Raw genomic sequence first — 15,342 nt, forward strand, 5'->3', positions numbered from 1 at the left:
ATTGGTAACTGCGCTGCTGCAACTAAATTCAATGTATCTGAGAAACTGGTGCGAGATTGGAGGAAGCAAGAAGATGAAAAAAAAAAAATGAAGTGTCGCATTTTTGAACGGGCGTATAAGTCGGGGTCTGATTTTACAATCAATTTTTTGGGTTTCAAGACCCGACTTATACGCGATGTGAGATATGGCCAGCCATTCATTCTGGCCAACACCCCCAGGCCGCCAGATGGAGCCCTCCTTGCAGCGTGGAGATGCCCCGAATGCCAGCAGGGAATTCTGGACAGTGGACTTTTAATGCACAGCCCTGCTGGATACCATGGGGGCCACCAGGAGTCGCTGCAGGGAGGCCCAGGGACTATTTTCCCTACACCCCGGAAGTACGTCCCAATCACATGGACAGAAGAAATGACGTGCTTCTGGGATGAAGAAGAGAACTTTTTATCTGACCCGGAGGTGAAAGAAAGTCACATGGACTGAAGGATTGGAAACACTTCCGGGTCAGGGACTATAAAAGGACGATGGGAGATCCCAGACGTTGAGCTGAGCTGGGTGGAAGGGTGCCAACGAGTCTGGGAGAGTAGAGGATTGATTGATTGATTATTGTAGAATTGATATTGTTTATTATTGAGTATTGTGGAGTGGAGGGTGCTTTGTGCACATTTATTATTAATAACAAAGTCATTTTGGACTTTTACCTGGTGTCTGACGTGTGGTCTGAGGATTCAAGGGAGCGAGAGCGCCCTTATCTGTCACAGCGAGTAAATACGGTATAAACTTTTAGTAACCCTCTCCTATTCAGTTTCTGGTTTTGGTATCCTCAAGTGACCCTTACAGCCACTGTTCTACTGCCAAGTTGTTTGCCTGCCCATAGAAAAGTGATGGAAAAGTAGAGGAGTACTGGAATGATTGGGTAGAAGATAGATAGATAGATAGATAGATAGATAGATAGATAGATAGATAGATAGATAGATAGATAGATAGATAGATAGATAGATAGATAGATAGATAGATAGATAGATAGATAGATACTTTATTAATCCCAAGGGGAAATTCACATACTCCAGCAGCAGCATACTGATACAAAAAACAATATTAAATTAAATTAAACAGTAATAAAAATGCAGGTAAAAACAGACAATAACTTTGAATAATGTTAACGTTTACCCCCCGGGTGGAATTGAAGAGTTGCATAGTGTGGGGGAGGAACGATCTCCTCAGTCTGTCAGTGGAGCAGGACATTGACAGCAGTCTGTCGATGAAGCTGCTCCTCTGTCTGGAGATGATCCTGTTCAGTGGATTCTCCATAATTGACAGGAGCCTGCTCAGCGTCTGTCGCTCTGCCACAGATGTCAAACTGTCCAGCTCCATGCCTACAATAGAGCCTGCTTTCCTCACCAGTTTGTCCAGGCGTGAGGCGTCCTTCTCCTTTATGCTGCCTCCCCAGCACACCACTGCGTAGAAGAGGGTGCTCGCTTATTGCGAGTTGTATTGTATGTAGAAGGGTCCTCTTATCAGACGGGCCAACATCGACTCAGTAGAATGGCCAAAGGGGGAAGGCAGCTTGTTGGCTGAGGTCTCCAGGACTCTGACTGTGTCTGGTTTGTCTGACTCCTTCTATAATCTGGCCATGGTTCTACAATTAGCTGCTGGACAGATGTTGTTGTTTCTCATTTATGTTAATTAGTTTCTAATCTGTTTTCGATGTATTTGAACAAATCTGTATCCTCATATATGTTAGTTCTGTATTAGTGTGTGGTATCTTCTATTCTTTCATTCTGCCTTTAGAGTTGTCATAGCCCACCCACCCATCCCCCTACCTGCACTGGGTGAGGAGCGATGTACGAAAACAAAGCACTTTGTACTGTTGTGTCTAGCTCTGTGAAGAGGCTTACTTGTGTTCTGAATTGTGTGTTGTATTTACCCAATTTTTGACATCCATTATACACCCAAACTACCTAGAAGGGGGTCTCTCTCTCTCTCTCTCTGAATTACCTTTCTTAAGATTTCTTCCAATTTGTTTTTCCCTACAACGTTTTTTTTGGGAGTTTTTTTTTCTTGTCTTCTTAGAGAGTCAAGGCTGGGGAAACTTTCAATAAAACAGGGCCTGCTAAAGCCATTCAAGGCATTCTTTGTGTGATTTTGGGGTACAGTAATCCCTCGCTATATCGCGCTTCGACTTTCACGGCTTCACTCTATCGCGGATTTTATATGTAAGCATATCTAAATATATAACGCAGATTTTTCACTGCTTCGCGGGTTTCTGCGGACAATGGGTCTTTTTACTTCTGGTACATGCTTCCTCAGTTGGTTTGCCCTGTTGATTTCATACAAGAGATGCTATTGGCGGATGGCTGAGAAGCTACCCAATCAGAGCACACAGTTAAGTTCCTGTGTGCTGCTGATTGGCTCAGCGATGGAGTGCTGCATTAACCAGGAAGTCTCATCTCACTCATTCAGCATTAACGTGCTCCTGCTATTGCTTCAGGGGCCGTGTCCAAGCGCCAAGAGAAGATGCAAATGATTGCAGAAAAGGTAAAAGTTTTGGATATTTTGAAGGAAGGGAACAGCTACACCGCTGCAGGACACCATTACGGCATCAATGAGTCCACAATTCTTTTTATTTAAAAAGGAGGAAAAGCATATAAGATCTACGGCCGCAGTGTCCTTTAATCAGGGCGCAAAACGAGTTGCAAGTGGACGTGATAAGGCAGTAGTCTGGATGGAATCTGCTTTAGGGATTTGGATTGAAGAGTGCTGGAAGAAGAACAACGGTGGTGCTACACAGTCGCCTGAAGAGGCTCCTTTAGAAGAGCTGTAACGCTATCCTTTGTTGTGCAGTAAAATTAAACTCATCGTTATCGGACAAGTCATCGTGTCATTGTTGGTGAGTAACCATAATTAATTATTTACGTACAGTACTTATTACATGTACATAGTTTAGTGTCACTGTACACACATTTTACTGTATACAATTTTTCTTGCATTGTACGTATTTATTGCAGGTGGCCTATCTGTCGTAATGGCTGTAACATATGTGATATCGGAGACGCTCGATATCTTAAATAATGTTTAGGTTTTACTGTATATAAACTGTGTTTACATACATAATTTCAACGAATCTTACCTAATATCTAAGAGAATACAAAAGGTTTATGCTGTATAATTGTGCGTGAAATGTTTATAATAGTGTGGGAGAGTTTATAAGAGGCTTAAAATATATAAAAATAACCATATGAACATATGGTTTCTACTTCGCGGATTTTCACCTTTCGCGGGGGGTTCTGGAACGCAACCCCCACGATGGAGGAGGGATTACTGTATACAAGAAATAAATTGCTGTTGATAAGGGACACAAAATGTATTCCAGAATGTTATGATAAAATCATTCTATTATTTTGGCCGAGATCTAAAGAAGCAGTGTTGGGTTTCTTCTTGGGATTATTTTCAGCATGGTCACTGTAATGGAGATGGTGTCTTCTAACTTCGAAAATATGAGAAGAGACGGCAGAATGTTCACCATAAATAGTTTTAGATCATCAATAACAATCTAGCCTCAATAGGGAGGCGTCATTCATTCATGGAGAAGTAGAAGGCCAGCACGTAACATGAGGGGAAGTGTGGCAATGAGCTGACCTCACCCATGCTCTGTCCCAAATAAGTCAGAAGTGGATAATAAAAATAAAGAGGCGTTTGAAGCCCTGCCAAGTGTGATACAGGGGGTGTGGATGTCAGCGCCACTGCAGCACAGGGTTAAGCAAATGCTAAGAGGCCCTCTTCTTATTTTGTATTCATCAGCACCCAGCCTGATCCCCGGCTAACTCATGGTCTCTCTTGTAAAATTTTTTCATTTTGCCATCTAAGCTTTAACATTTCCATATAGAGAATACTGTATATGCACTTATGTGCACAGTAAAATTTATGCACTACTGAAAGTTTATTATAAAGTACAATCTGATCAATCGGATATCATCATATCCGAGTAGAGTCACTGGGGATGAGGGGCTTTAAGGGTGGACGTGACAACTTCTGCCAATGTTTGCTGCAACAAAAGGAAAATAAACAGAGGCCAGAGTGACGAGACAAACGGCAGTAGCTGTCCACACACACACACACACACACACACACACACTACTATCATCAGCTTTTATCTTTGCTTTCTTCTGTTTATAGTTCCTGTTTTCATTAAGATCAGTGAAAGAGCTAAAAATAAGTTCCCGGATAGGCAACTTTTGATGTGAAGCCGGAGAACCTTTGCTTTTTAAAGAGTTGTTGAATGTTGAAAAATCATAAATTAGTACATCTGGCACTGACAGTGGGTTTTAATTTCATAAAATTTAATTAGTTTGAAACTTGGTAGAATACATCTTAGTAAACATAACATAACAATCTGAAATCGGCTTAATGCAATCATAGGTCACAGGATGTCAGATATCTATGCTGTGGTGTGCTGGGCCAGTAACATCACTTGAAGAGAGGCCCACCGAATCAACAAGCTAATTAAAAAGGGCAAGTTTAGTTAATGCATGCACTTTGGACCCCCTGGAGGTCGTAACAAAGGAGAGAATTAAAAAAAAAAAACGGAGTGCCATTATGAACAATGCTGCACATCCTCTCCATGACACTCTGACACTGAGGACTTTCAGCCAACAAATTATTCAGCAGAAGTGTGTCAAGGAACGCAACTCGGGGTCCTTCATACCAACAGTAATACACCTAATTGGGACAGTGACAGTCAAGTCAGATGTTTTCTTTCTTTTTTAATTTTCTTTCTTTACAGTTATTCTGGTGTATGTTCAGACCAAAGTGTGTGTGTGTGTGTGTGTGTGTGTGCTTATTTATTTATTTAAAGACCTTCTGTAAAAAGCCAAATTCCCCCCAGGGGACAAAAAAGTTTGTTGGTTGTTCTATCTATCTATTTAATTAGTGCCTTTCATATAAATCTGTCTACTGTATCTATGCATTGAGTGCAAGACAGGAAAGAGCCTTAGACGAGGTGCTAGTTAATTGCAGGACTCCCTATCACACAAACACACTGTAGGCTCAATATCAAGTCACCAGTTAACGTAAAATGGCAGGGTTTTTTTAAATATTGGAGGACATTTAGAGTATTTCCCACTCATGCATGGACAGACTGTGCAGACTTCACACAGGAATTGGGATTTAAGCCTAGGATACATAATCTGGGTGGGAGACAGAAAAACTCTCCACTGTGCCACCCATAATTAAATGAATTTGTCAGATTGGTGCTGTGGCTATTAGATGGACATGTCATAATACAATATAACCTGATAATACACTTAAGAGCACATCTTAAAAGTTCTTGTGCCTTGCCCCACTCTGATGTGTTTTCTGCCTACCACTGTTTAATACTATTACCCCCATCTAAACCAATCGCCATGCTCCTTATGCATTTCTGCAAGTGGCTTACAGACTGGCACCATTATTTCCTTCATGCAGATGCTTACCATGGAGGCTCCACAGGGTAGTGTGCTGAACCCTTGCTCCTACTCCTTATTCACCTGTGACTGTGTGTAGTGTTATGGACTACTTTTAACTAAATGATCTGAAATGTTGTAAATGTTTGCTTTTTGCTAGCACAACTATACATATTAAGATAATCCATCCACCCAATATTCGTATATTATTATTGCAGCATATTATTCACTTATTCTTGTGGTGCCTGCAGCCATTGGCAGTGTGATGGATGGCCGGCGAGTGTTTCCGGCCCTCACCCCCAGGCCGCCAGGAGGAGCTCTCCCGACAGCATGGACGTGCCCCGAATTCCAGCAGGGCCTCATGGACTTTGTAGTTTTTATGCACAGCCCTGCTGGATACCTTGGGGACCACCGGGAGTCGCTGTAGCGAGGCTCGTGGACTCTTATGTGCCCTATAACCTGGAAGTACGTCCTGGTCACGTGAACAGGAGAAATGACGTACTTCCAGGTTGAAGAAAAGGACTTTTACCCTGACCCGGAAGTAATAAGGACTTGTGGACTGTTGGGCAGGAACACCTCTGGGTCAGGGGGTATAAAAGGACTCTGGGAAAGCCCAGACGCTGAGCTGGGTGGAAGGGTGGCAACGCGTCTGGGAGAGGAGGATTGGTGATTATTGGTTATTGTATTGTTTATTGATTATATGAGTAGTGTGGAGTGGAGGGTGCTTAGTGCACAGTATTATTATAAAATAAATACGAGGGGAAGTCAAAAAGTAAAGGGATTTTTTTAATTTCTCTTTTCAGAGTTTGGTAACACTGCTCGTATCCAGCGCTGAATGAGTGTAGTCGCCAACACTTCTATACAACGTGTAACTCTTATTCCCGCATTATTCGTTGGAGTGTAGCAGACCGTTAAACATGACAGCTCCATTGTCGATCTGCACCAAGGAGGAAATGAGGGCAGTGATTCGCTTTTTGTTTGCGGAAGGTGTTAAACCTGCGGACATTATTCGTCGAATGCAAGCACAGTATGGTGATAACTGTTTATCGCGAAGCAAGATCTACGAATGGAGAATGGATACAGTCCAGACCTGGCTCCAAGCGATTTTCATATGTTTGGACCATTAAAGGAAGCGCTAAGGGGAAGAAGATTTGCAAGTGATGAAGAAGTCATTGATGCGGTGCAAAATTGGTTGCAGATGCAACCGAAAAACTTTTTTTCCGACGGAATCAAAAAACTTGTGAAATGTTGGGAAAAGTGCATTGAAGTCCAGGGAGGTTATGTAGAAAAATAAGGTATGTTTCACATTTCTATCATTAGAATAAATGCCCCTTTTCTCAAATGTCCCTTTACTTTTTGACTTCCCCTCGTAATAATTGGTCCTTTACCTGGTGTTTGGCGTGGTACCTGAGGGTTCAAGAGGTCGATAAAAGCCTCCACTGCTACAGCAGCAACCTCTGTCGGGACATCTAGTAGTTCATAACTAAGATGGACCAGAGCAGGTTTCCTCTGGGAACTCCTTACAGCCATCAGTCCTTCTCCTTTACGCTACTCAGCAGAGCTAATGTCGCCTGTCCTGGCCTCTCAAACATAAAAATGTCCGACCATCTGTCCTTCTCTCAATCACCCATATCTTTTGTTTTCATTTTATTTCCTTTGTTTTGCCTCCTCTAGTGCTTCCATCTTTTAAACTGTGTCAACCCTGAGCTGATGCTTGTAAATTACAGTTAATTACACATTGTAATGAACTATACACGAGCGATTGCACACACTCACATGCGAGCCACTTATCAATGGTGGTTAAGCTACCGGGAAAGTGTACTTAAAAACTTCTTAAATCAATAAATAAATCGAACACATTAAAACACACCCTTACATGACTTGTCATACATAATTCTGTATATGTAATATTTTCTGGTCAGAATTACACGGAGCTCGACCTAAGGCTCAGCCATAACAGTTGTAGACTGAAGTCATTTATGGATGTAGCAGCAGGCCATTGCGGCACATTCTCAAGTTATTGCGACATGTGGGGAGTGCCGGGGTGTTTTGTCTTTTTTTCTTTTTCTGTTCTTTGTTATCATTGCTATTCTATTTTTTTTTCATAATTAAAAATAAACATATAAAATAAGTAAGTATATTTTGGTGTTTTCTATGCACCAATGTATGCTATTTTCCACTTTATTTCCAATAAAACTGTAAGTACTCCACAACCCTCAATTGCACTAAGTAGGACTGAATGGTCTTGAACCCGTTGAATCATTACAGAGGGATATGGACAGCAGACAGGCTTGGGTAGATTTGTGGCAGTTAAAATTTAATGAAAGTAAATGTTACATATTTCATTTAGGAAGAAGAAATGTTAGTTTGTTAGAAAATCCAAAGTACACCTTCTGAGAAGGACCTGGGAGTCATAGTGGACTCATCACTATCTACATCCAGACAGTATACAGAAGCCACTAAGGAGGCTAACAGAATGCGAGGTTATATAGCACCCTGGTGTGTGGAGTACAAATCCAAAGAAGTTATGCTGAAGTTATATGACACACTGGTGAGGCCTCATCTGGAGTCCTGTGTGCAGTTTGGGTCTCCAGGACATAGCAGCACTGGAAACAGAAAAGAGCGACTAGGCTGATTGCAGAACTACAGGGGATGAGTCATGAGGAAAGATTAAAAGAGCTGAGTCTTTACAGTTTAAGCAAAAGAAGATTAAGAGGAGACGTGATTAAAGTGTTTAAAATTATGAAAGAAATTAGTCCAGTGAATCTAGAGTCTCTTTAAAATGAGTTCAACAAGAATACGGGGACACAGTTTGCAACCTGCTAAGGGTAAATTTCATACAAACTTTTGTACTAGAGTGTAGTACAGTGTTGGTCATTATTTAGAAAGTTTTTCATCACGGAGAGAAATGAAGACATACGGTGTCAAGACTTGGGAGACCCAAAAGCACTTTCAAAGAATAGCCCCCTCATGGGGGATACCGTCAAACCCCGACAAGAAAGGGCCTTGGGAAACCTTTAAAAAGAAAAAGGTTTACTTTCCAAATGGTCCTGAGGCTCCGCAGAACTCAAATGGGATGCCCATCGAGACAAGGCAAACACACAAAGCAAACAGAATCCAAAGGCGTAGTCAAAAAACAGCAGAGGTTCAAAATTCAAGAAACACAGTCCCAATACAGAATCCGAAGATGTTGTCGAGAAACAGAGCAGAGGGTCGCAAATCCGGGAAATCACAAGGCAAAGGCAAAGACAAAGACAAGAAACACTCCAATCCCTAGAAATTAACTGCCAGGAACTATAGAGGGCCCTACCATAAGCAGGTTGTAAAGACGTTCCTGGCGGTGATTGACAGGCACCCATAAAACACATGATTCATAACCTTGGCCTGTTCCCCTTACAAATAAACATAAAGAGAAAAAAATTATATATATATATACAGTATATATAAAATCCCTATGTGCGTCCAGGTGTCCGTGTGTGGGTGTCTTCTGGTGAAGTGCGCATGCGCAGGGCACGGTGCGACGCGCGATATTACTGTCACAGAAAGAAGCGTTTTACGGAAATACAAACCAGTATTACTGCGAGAGGAAATTAAAGGTATACAATACAGTGACGCATATTACAGCCACATACAAGCCAGTATTACTGTCAGAGGAGATTAAAGGCATATTACCGACGCGCACGCCTGTATTACCGTCAGAGAAAATTAAAGGTATATTACGGACGTACGGACGTATATTACGGACGTACAAACCAGCGGACGTACAAGACGGTATCCTTCAATAAGGGCGCGCAACAAAAAGGCGAGCCTCAAAAGAACGACCTCAATTGGGTGCAGCGAATAAAGGCGCGCGTAAATAAAGATCTGCACCTGTTGCTCTTCACATATTCCAGAGCCATCAATCTACATGCTTCCATTAGGTCAGATTATCTCAGGGCACAACGTGAGCTACCACAGCTATGCTGATGACACACAGCTGTATTTATCAATAGCACCTGATGACCCCAAATCTCTTGATTCGCTAACACAATGTCTAACTTGTATCTCAGAATGGATGAATAGTAACTTTCTCAAATTAAATAAAGAAAAAAACGAAATCTTAGTGATTGGCAATAATGGATACAATGAGGCTATTAGAAATAAACTGGATGCATTAGGATTAAAAGTCAAATCGGAGGTAAAAAGCTTAGGGGTAACCGTTGATTGTAATCTGAATTTTAAATCGCATATTAATCAGATCACTAGGACAGCATTTTTTCACCTAAGAAACATAGCAAAAGTTAGACCTCTTATATCATCGAAAGATGCAGAGAAATTAGTTCATGCGTTTGTTTTCAGTCGGCTAGATTACTGTAACGCACTCCTCTCAGGACTAACCCAAAAAAGACATCAATCGTTTGCAACTAGTGCAGAATGCAGCTGCTAGAATCCTTACCAGGAAAAGAAAATCCGAACACATTTCTCCAGTTTTGATGTCACTACACTGGTTACCTGTGTCATTCAGAATTGACTTTAAAATTCTTCTTATGGTTTATAAAGCTTTAAATAATCTCGCCCCGGCTTATATATCGGAATGTCTGACACCTTATATTCCAAATCGTAACCTCAGATCCTCAACTGAGTGTCTCCTTAGAATTCCAAGAGCAAAACTTAAAAAAGTGGTGAGGCGGGCGGCCTTCTGCTGTTATGCACCTAAAATCTGGAATAGCCTGCCAGTAGGAATTCGCCAGGCTAATACAGTGGAGCACTTTAAAAAACTACTGAAAACACATTATTTTAACATGGCCTTCTCATAACTTCACTGTAATTTAATCCTGATACTCTGTATATCTAATTCATTATAATAACTATTCATTCAAAATCTGTACTAACCCCTACTCTCTCTTCTGTTTCCTTTTCCGGTGTCCTGTTGGTGGTGGCATGCGCCACCACCATCTACCCAAAGCACCATGATGTTCCAACAATGATGGATGGATTAAAAGCCAGAAGTCTGTATGACCATCAGCATCAAGTGACTCCGTGAAAAACCCGAACTACAAAGAGGACTATTTCATTTATGTTAGGTAGAATGCCCAGAGGGGACTGGGCGGTCTCGTGGCCTGGAACCCCTACAGATTTTATTTTTTTCTCCAGCCTTCTGGAGTTTTTTTTTTGTTTTTTCTGTCCACCCTGGCCATCGGACCTTACTCCTTTCTATGTTAACTAATGTTGTCTTATTTTAATTTCTTATTTTGTCTTTTATTTTTCTTCTCTTCATTATGTAAAGCACTTTGAGCTACTTTTTGTATGAAAATGTGCTATATAAATAAATGTTGTTGTTGTTGTTGTATTTGAACTAAATTATCTACGCGCCCTTATTGAATAGAGCCGTACAAGACAGTATTACTGTCACAGAAAATTAAAGACACACAATACACGGCGGCAGCCCACGAAGAACGGTGAGCTCAGCAAATAAATATCAACAAAAGAAAGGCTGAAAGAAAGAAAAATACGACCAACAAAAAGAATGAGGTCAAAGTCCCTTGCCATTTAATATAAACTGTTCCTACTAATGTTTATGCACTACTGTTCTAGCGCCCGTTATTTGAACGGGCTAAATGACTAGTATATATATAAAAAACAGAAAAAAGAAACTTTAAATACCAATAAATGATACAAAATTAGACAAAACAAACAAGAAATACCACCGCATACCCCAGCCAGGGGACAAACATGACACATAGTAGTGTGGTAGAGAGTAAAACTTGCTGGACCTTCAAAACTCAATGTTATTCAAGAAGGAATGAGGTGAACAGAATTGGTGAGTTTTATTGGGCTGGAATGCCTGTTCTTGTCAAAGTTCTTGTAATCATTTTATATCATGAAAGTTTCTAAATGTTCTGTAACTATTTTAGATCCTAAAACACTGTGCTGTAGTATTACTTACGAAATTTAAATCTAAACCATTTGCACAATACAATATAACATATTCTGCTGTTGCTTTCTCATAAACCAGCATGGTGGCCAACTGGTACCTACTGCTGTTCTACTGTTTTTGAGACCTGAGATCAATTCCCAGATTGTTGGTCTTCTTCAGAAGCTCCAGTTTGCTCCCACATCTCCAGGACATGCATGTTATGCTCATTTGCGACTATAAATAAACTTCATGTGTTAATATATGCATGTGATCTGCAACTAGGGCACCCAGTGTTGTTGGGGTAGACTCCATTCCCCTTTGACCCTCAGGCTCTGAAAATGAATGATGAGATCTATGACTTTTATTAAGTGATGTTGTTGAGCAGCCTCAATATATTTTGTCATCATCATCACACTCTACACTGCCACCTTCCATTCATTCAGTTTTATGGTCACAGGAAACTCAAGTCCATTTCTCAGCATTAGAAGAATCCAGTCTCAGATAGGTCGCCAGTACACCATATGACTCCCTCTCGGATTTAGAATGGCCAATTTACCAAACATACATCATAATGATGTAGGAAGAAACCAAAACCAAAAAATGTTCAACTTCCACAAAGAGAGTGACCAGTCCAGAAACTGAATCCTTGTTGCTTGACCTGTAAGGCAGAAGTATTAGCTGCCGAACCACCTTGTGGACTATGCCAAGCTGTCCCACCACTTTCGGAGGACACCGGTTTCAATTCAGGGGTCACTGAGATGGCGGATTATGACAGAGCAGACTCACTTGTTTGGGGTCAGTTTAGAGTTACTGGTAATCCTAACTCATCCAGGTGGAAGCAGGGTTGGCATCACCATTAAGACAAATTAGGCATTCGGCTAGGGCTCAGATCATAATGGGAGTAAACACTCAGCCGCATGAGTTAGCTACCAAACAGTTGGTGGTTACATTGATAGGTTATTTTGCGCCCTACACCAAGCTTATCTCTGGCACTAGGTAGAAGGAAACCAGAAAACACATGAACACAAACAATATACTAACTGGCTGAGAATCAAAGTAATTTCTTTGCAATTTTAAGACAGCAGTAGTAGCAATTGTGGTACTTTTAACACACAGTATAAAAAGACCATAAATACAAATTATGAAAATTCTGTGATAATCCGTTAAAGCAAGCAACATGAAACAAAGCTGACATCTGCTAACGGCTTGACTGACTTTCTTCAGATAATCCTCAATGATGAGATTTTTCATTAAAACAGGATGGTGAACGGTCTGATCCCAGAGTACCAACACAAGACACGAGGAGGATCTGGTAACAAGCAGGCTTACCTCTGTTGAATTGAGAGGCCGGGTGATGTCCATCTAACTCTCGTAAGATAGCGTGGACGCTCCGGAGAATGTCGGACTCTGTGACTGCCATGACGCCAGGGCTGACTATGTAAAATATGAAAGAGAAACAATCAAAACTAGTGCACAGTATGGTAGTCGCTGCATTGTGCTAGAGACCAAACGAAGAAAGCGGAAAGCGACATCTGGAATGTGATCAGAGAGAGAGGTCCCGTCTACCTCTTAAAGCCTCAGAATGAGTGTAAATGAAGGGAAGAAGCTCCTCTGTGATGATTAAAAAAAAAAAAAAAAAAAATGACTTCATAAAGATGGGTGAGGCTGAAGAGCAGTTCACACTTCCCCACAGTTTCTCAGTGTTCAGTATTGACAGAAACAAAAAGCCAAAAAAAGGAATCAACCGATGAGCTTAGTGCCACAGTGTTCATTTTTTTTTATCTTAGGATGCCATGTTTTGGACCTTTAGGGTTGTTGCTGCTACATGATTTGAACAGTCCTTGTCATAAAGATTCCCAATTCCTAAAACACAAAATAATTCTTTCTGGGTAGCTCACCTTCAGTAGAGAAAAGTTCCAGCATGCAGATGAGTGAAGTGCCATGTGCTGCCGCTTAAGGTTTACCTGCTACAGTGGGACTTGCAGGACCCCAGTAGAAGAATCGACTCTAACTTGCATGATGGTGCCAAATAAGCTGCACCTGCAAGAAAGAAGAAGCTGTAGTTAATGCAAAAGAATTACACTTTGGCCACCTTTGACTTCAATAAAGTGCAATGAAAGGCAAAATGTAGGTAAGTGCTGGAACAAAACCTGACAGGTGGCACGCCCTGTCCATCAGAAATGGGTCATAATGTCAGGAAAGCTCCTTTTGAAATGGCCACCATGTCTATGAATGTTGACTATAGCACAAACTCCAAAACTGCAACGCTCAGTGCCAGAATATTTACAGCATCTGTAAAAAGTATTCACGTTTTACAACCTTGAATCCCAGTGGATTTGTCATTTTTGACAAGAGAAAATGACTCTTTATGTAAAAGTGAAGTTAGATCTCTGCAACGTGGCTTACATTAATTACAAATATAAAACACAAAATACGTCAGAATTCACCCCTTTCACGTCTGTATTTAGTAGTGTCACACACGCGCATGTGCGAATAGGAAGGAGCTGAAGCGACCATATGAAAGTAATTCCATGCCAGGCCAGGGGGTGGCAGGGTGCACTAAACCTAATTCTGTTATCTGTACAGACTGAACATGGGAAATCCAGTCTGATTCCACATTGACAATGTCACTCCCGGCTCTGGGACCAAGAATGAGGTCACTTCAGGTTCTGGCACAAAGAACCACGTCACTTCCGGTTCCAGCACCAAGAACGATGTCACTTCCGGTTCCGGCACCAAGTATCCTATTACAGTTCCAATATCTACACACCTAGGGCGACAACCGTAAGTGAATTTTGCGAGAAACTGGGTGGCTCCCTGATCTCAACCAATCCAACGCCTCGTGAGGGCGGAGCTCAAAGTAGGGGTGTGGATGTTGCTCTGCAAAGTCCAGAAGTGCTCTTGTTAACTTAAGCAAGCTTCCGATTAGGATGAACCGTCTACAGCCAAAAAGTCTCCTAAAAGAAAGACGTAAATGTGTGTCATGTTGTTATATGAATGTTGTTACAATATTGAGATTAATTGTCACTTTATCTGTTTAAACTGTATAAATTCATTTCTTTTCTGTAAGCATGCAGAGCTGAGACAGATTTAGCATAGAGTGTCTGTATTCAGAATTGCTGGGCCAAGCATTAGGATAAGACAAGACAGGGACAGCTGGAGGACTGTGTCAGCCTAAAGAAGAACTGAGTGTTATTTAAATGTACTGTCTGATGTCAGCTAAAAATATTGTACCCTTGTTTGGAAATAGGCTCTGTGCCATTTGGGGGCTTGCATGTGGAGAAGACACTATAAAACCTTTTGGAGGATTGCCAGCCATTGGGAGACTTGACGCCCGGACTACAGGAGACTATGTCGACTTGGTCCGAGAAATCCTTCCAAACGCTGTGACGATGACTGCAAACTCCATACGCAAGGTCCCCACCCTTGGACTGAGTACTGCGGTGTGTCTTCCCCGTTAATTATGCAGCGTAAGCCGTTATTAAAGAACTAGAATTATCCTAACTTGTCGTGTAAGCTTGTAACCGCCATTGCATGCTGAGTGGGGTAATACCATTTTAATTTATAATTCAGGTTAATTAAAACGCCGCAATATAAAAGAACACATTTCCAGAGAGCTGATACCTCTCTTAAGGAAACACATGTGTGCAGAGAGCACGCTGAACATTTGAAAAGTAAACATAACACGCTGCAGGGGAAAAACCTTTCTGTAGCATCAGATTATAAAATGACATTCAACGGCATCAATGGACAAGTGATAAATGTGAACGATATTTTGTCAAAGGTGCTGTGTGTGCTCTGTGCTCTTCAGTTACGGCGACAGTGTAGGACAATGCAAGCTTGAAAGAACTGACAGCTATATCCATGAAAATATGAACAGTAAAATATGCATTTGAAGTAAACGATATGCCACACTCCATCAGAAGGAGTCAATCAGGAGAGCTGATAACAAAGAGCCACGGGAGATTCAGTGGTAAAAACGCCCAAATCCACAAATCTGCTTGACGCCAC

General features: G+C 41.4%; 1 protein-coding gene across 2 annotated transcripts in view; it reads right to left on the reverse strand.

The window, feature by feature from the left end:
- Positions 1–15,342, reverse strand: part of LOC114664830 (phosphoinositide 3-kinase regulatory subunit 6-like) — a 146,430-nt gene that overhangs the window by 51,768 nt on the left and 79,320 nt on the right. Inside the window, exons 2-3 of one of the 2 annotated variants that reach the window (XM_051936289.1) lie at positions 13,296–13,371; positions 12,661–12,765 (exon numbers count right to left, since the gene is read on the reverse strand). In XM_051936289.1, the coding sequence (XP_051792249.1) occupies positions 12,661–12,751 (91 nt within the window). In that variant the 5' untranslated portion in view covers positions 12,752–12,765; positions 13,296–13,371. Of the gene's footprint in view, positions 1–12,660; positions 12,766–13,229; positions 13,372–15,342 lie in introns of both variants that reach the window. The other variant, XM_051936288.1, reaches the window with a different exon arrangement.

Source organism: Erpetoichthys calabaricus, chromosome 14 (assembly GCF_900747795.2).
Source record: "Erpetoichthys calabaricus chromosome 14, fErpCal1.3, whole genome shotgun sequence".
In the NCBI taxonomy this organism is placed as follows: Eukaryota; Metazoa; Chordata; class Cladistia; order Polypteriformes; family Polypteridae; genus Erpetoichthys; species Erpetoichthys calabaricus.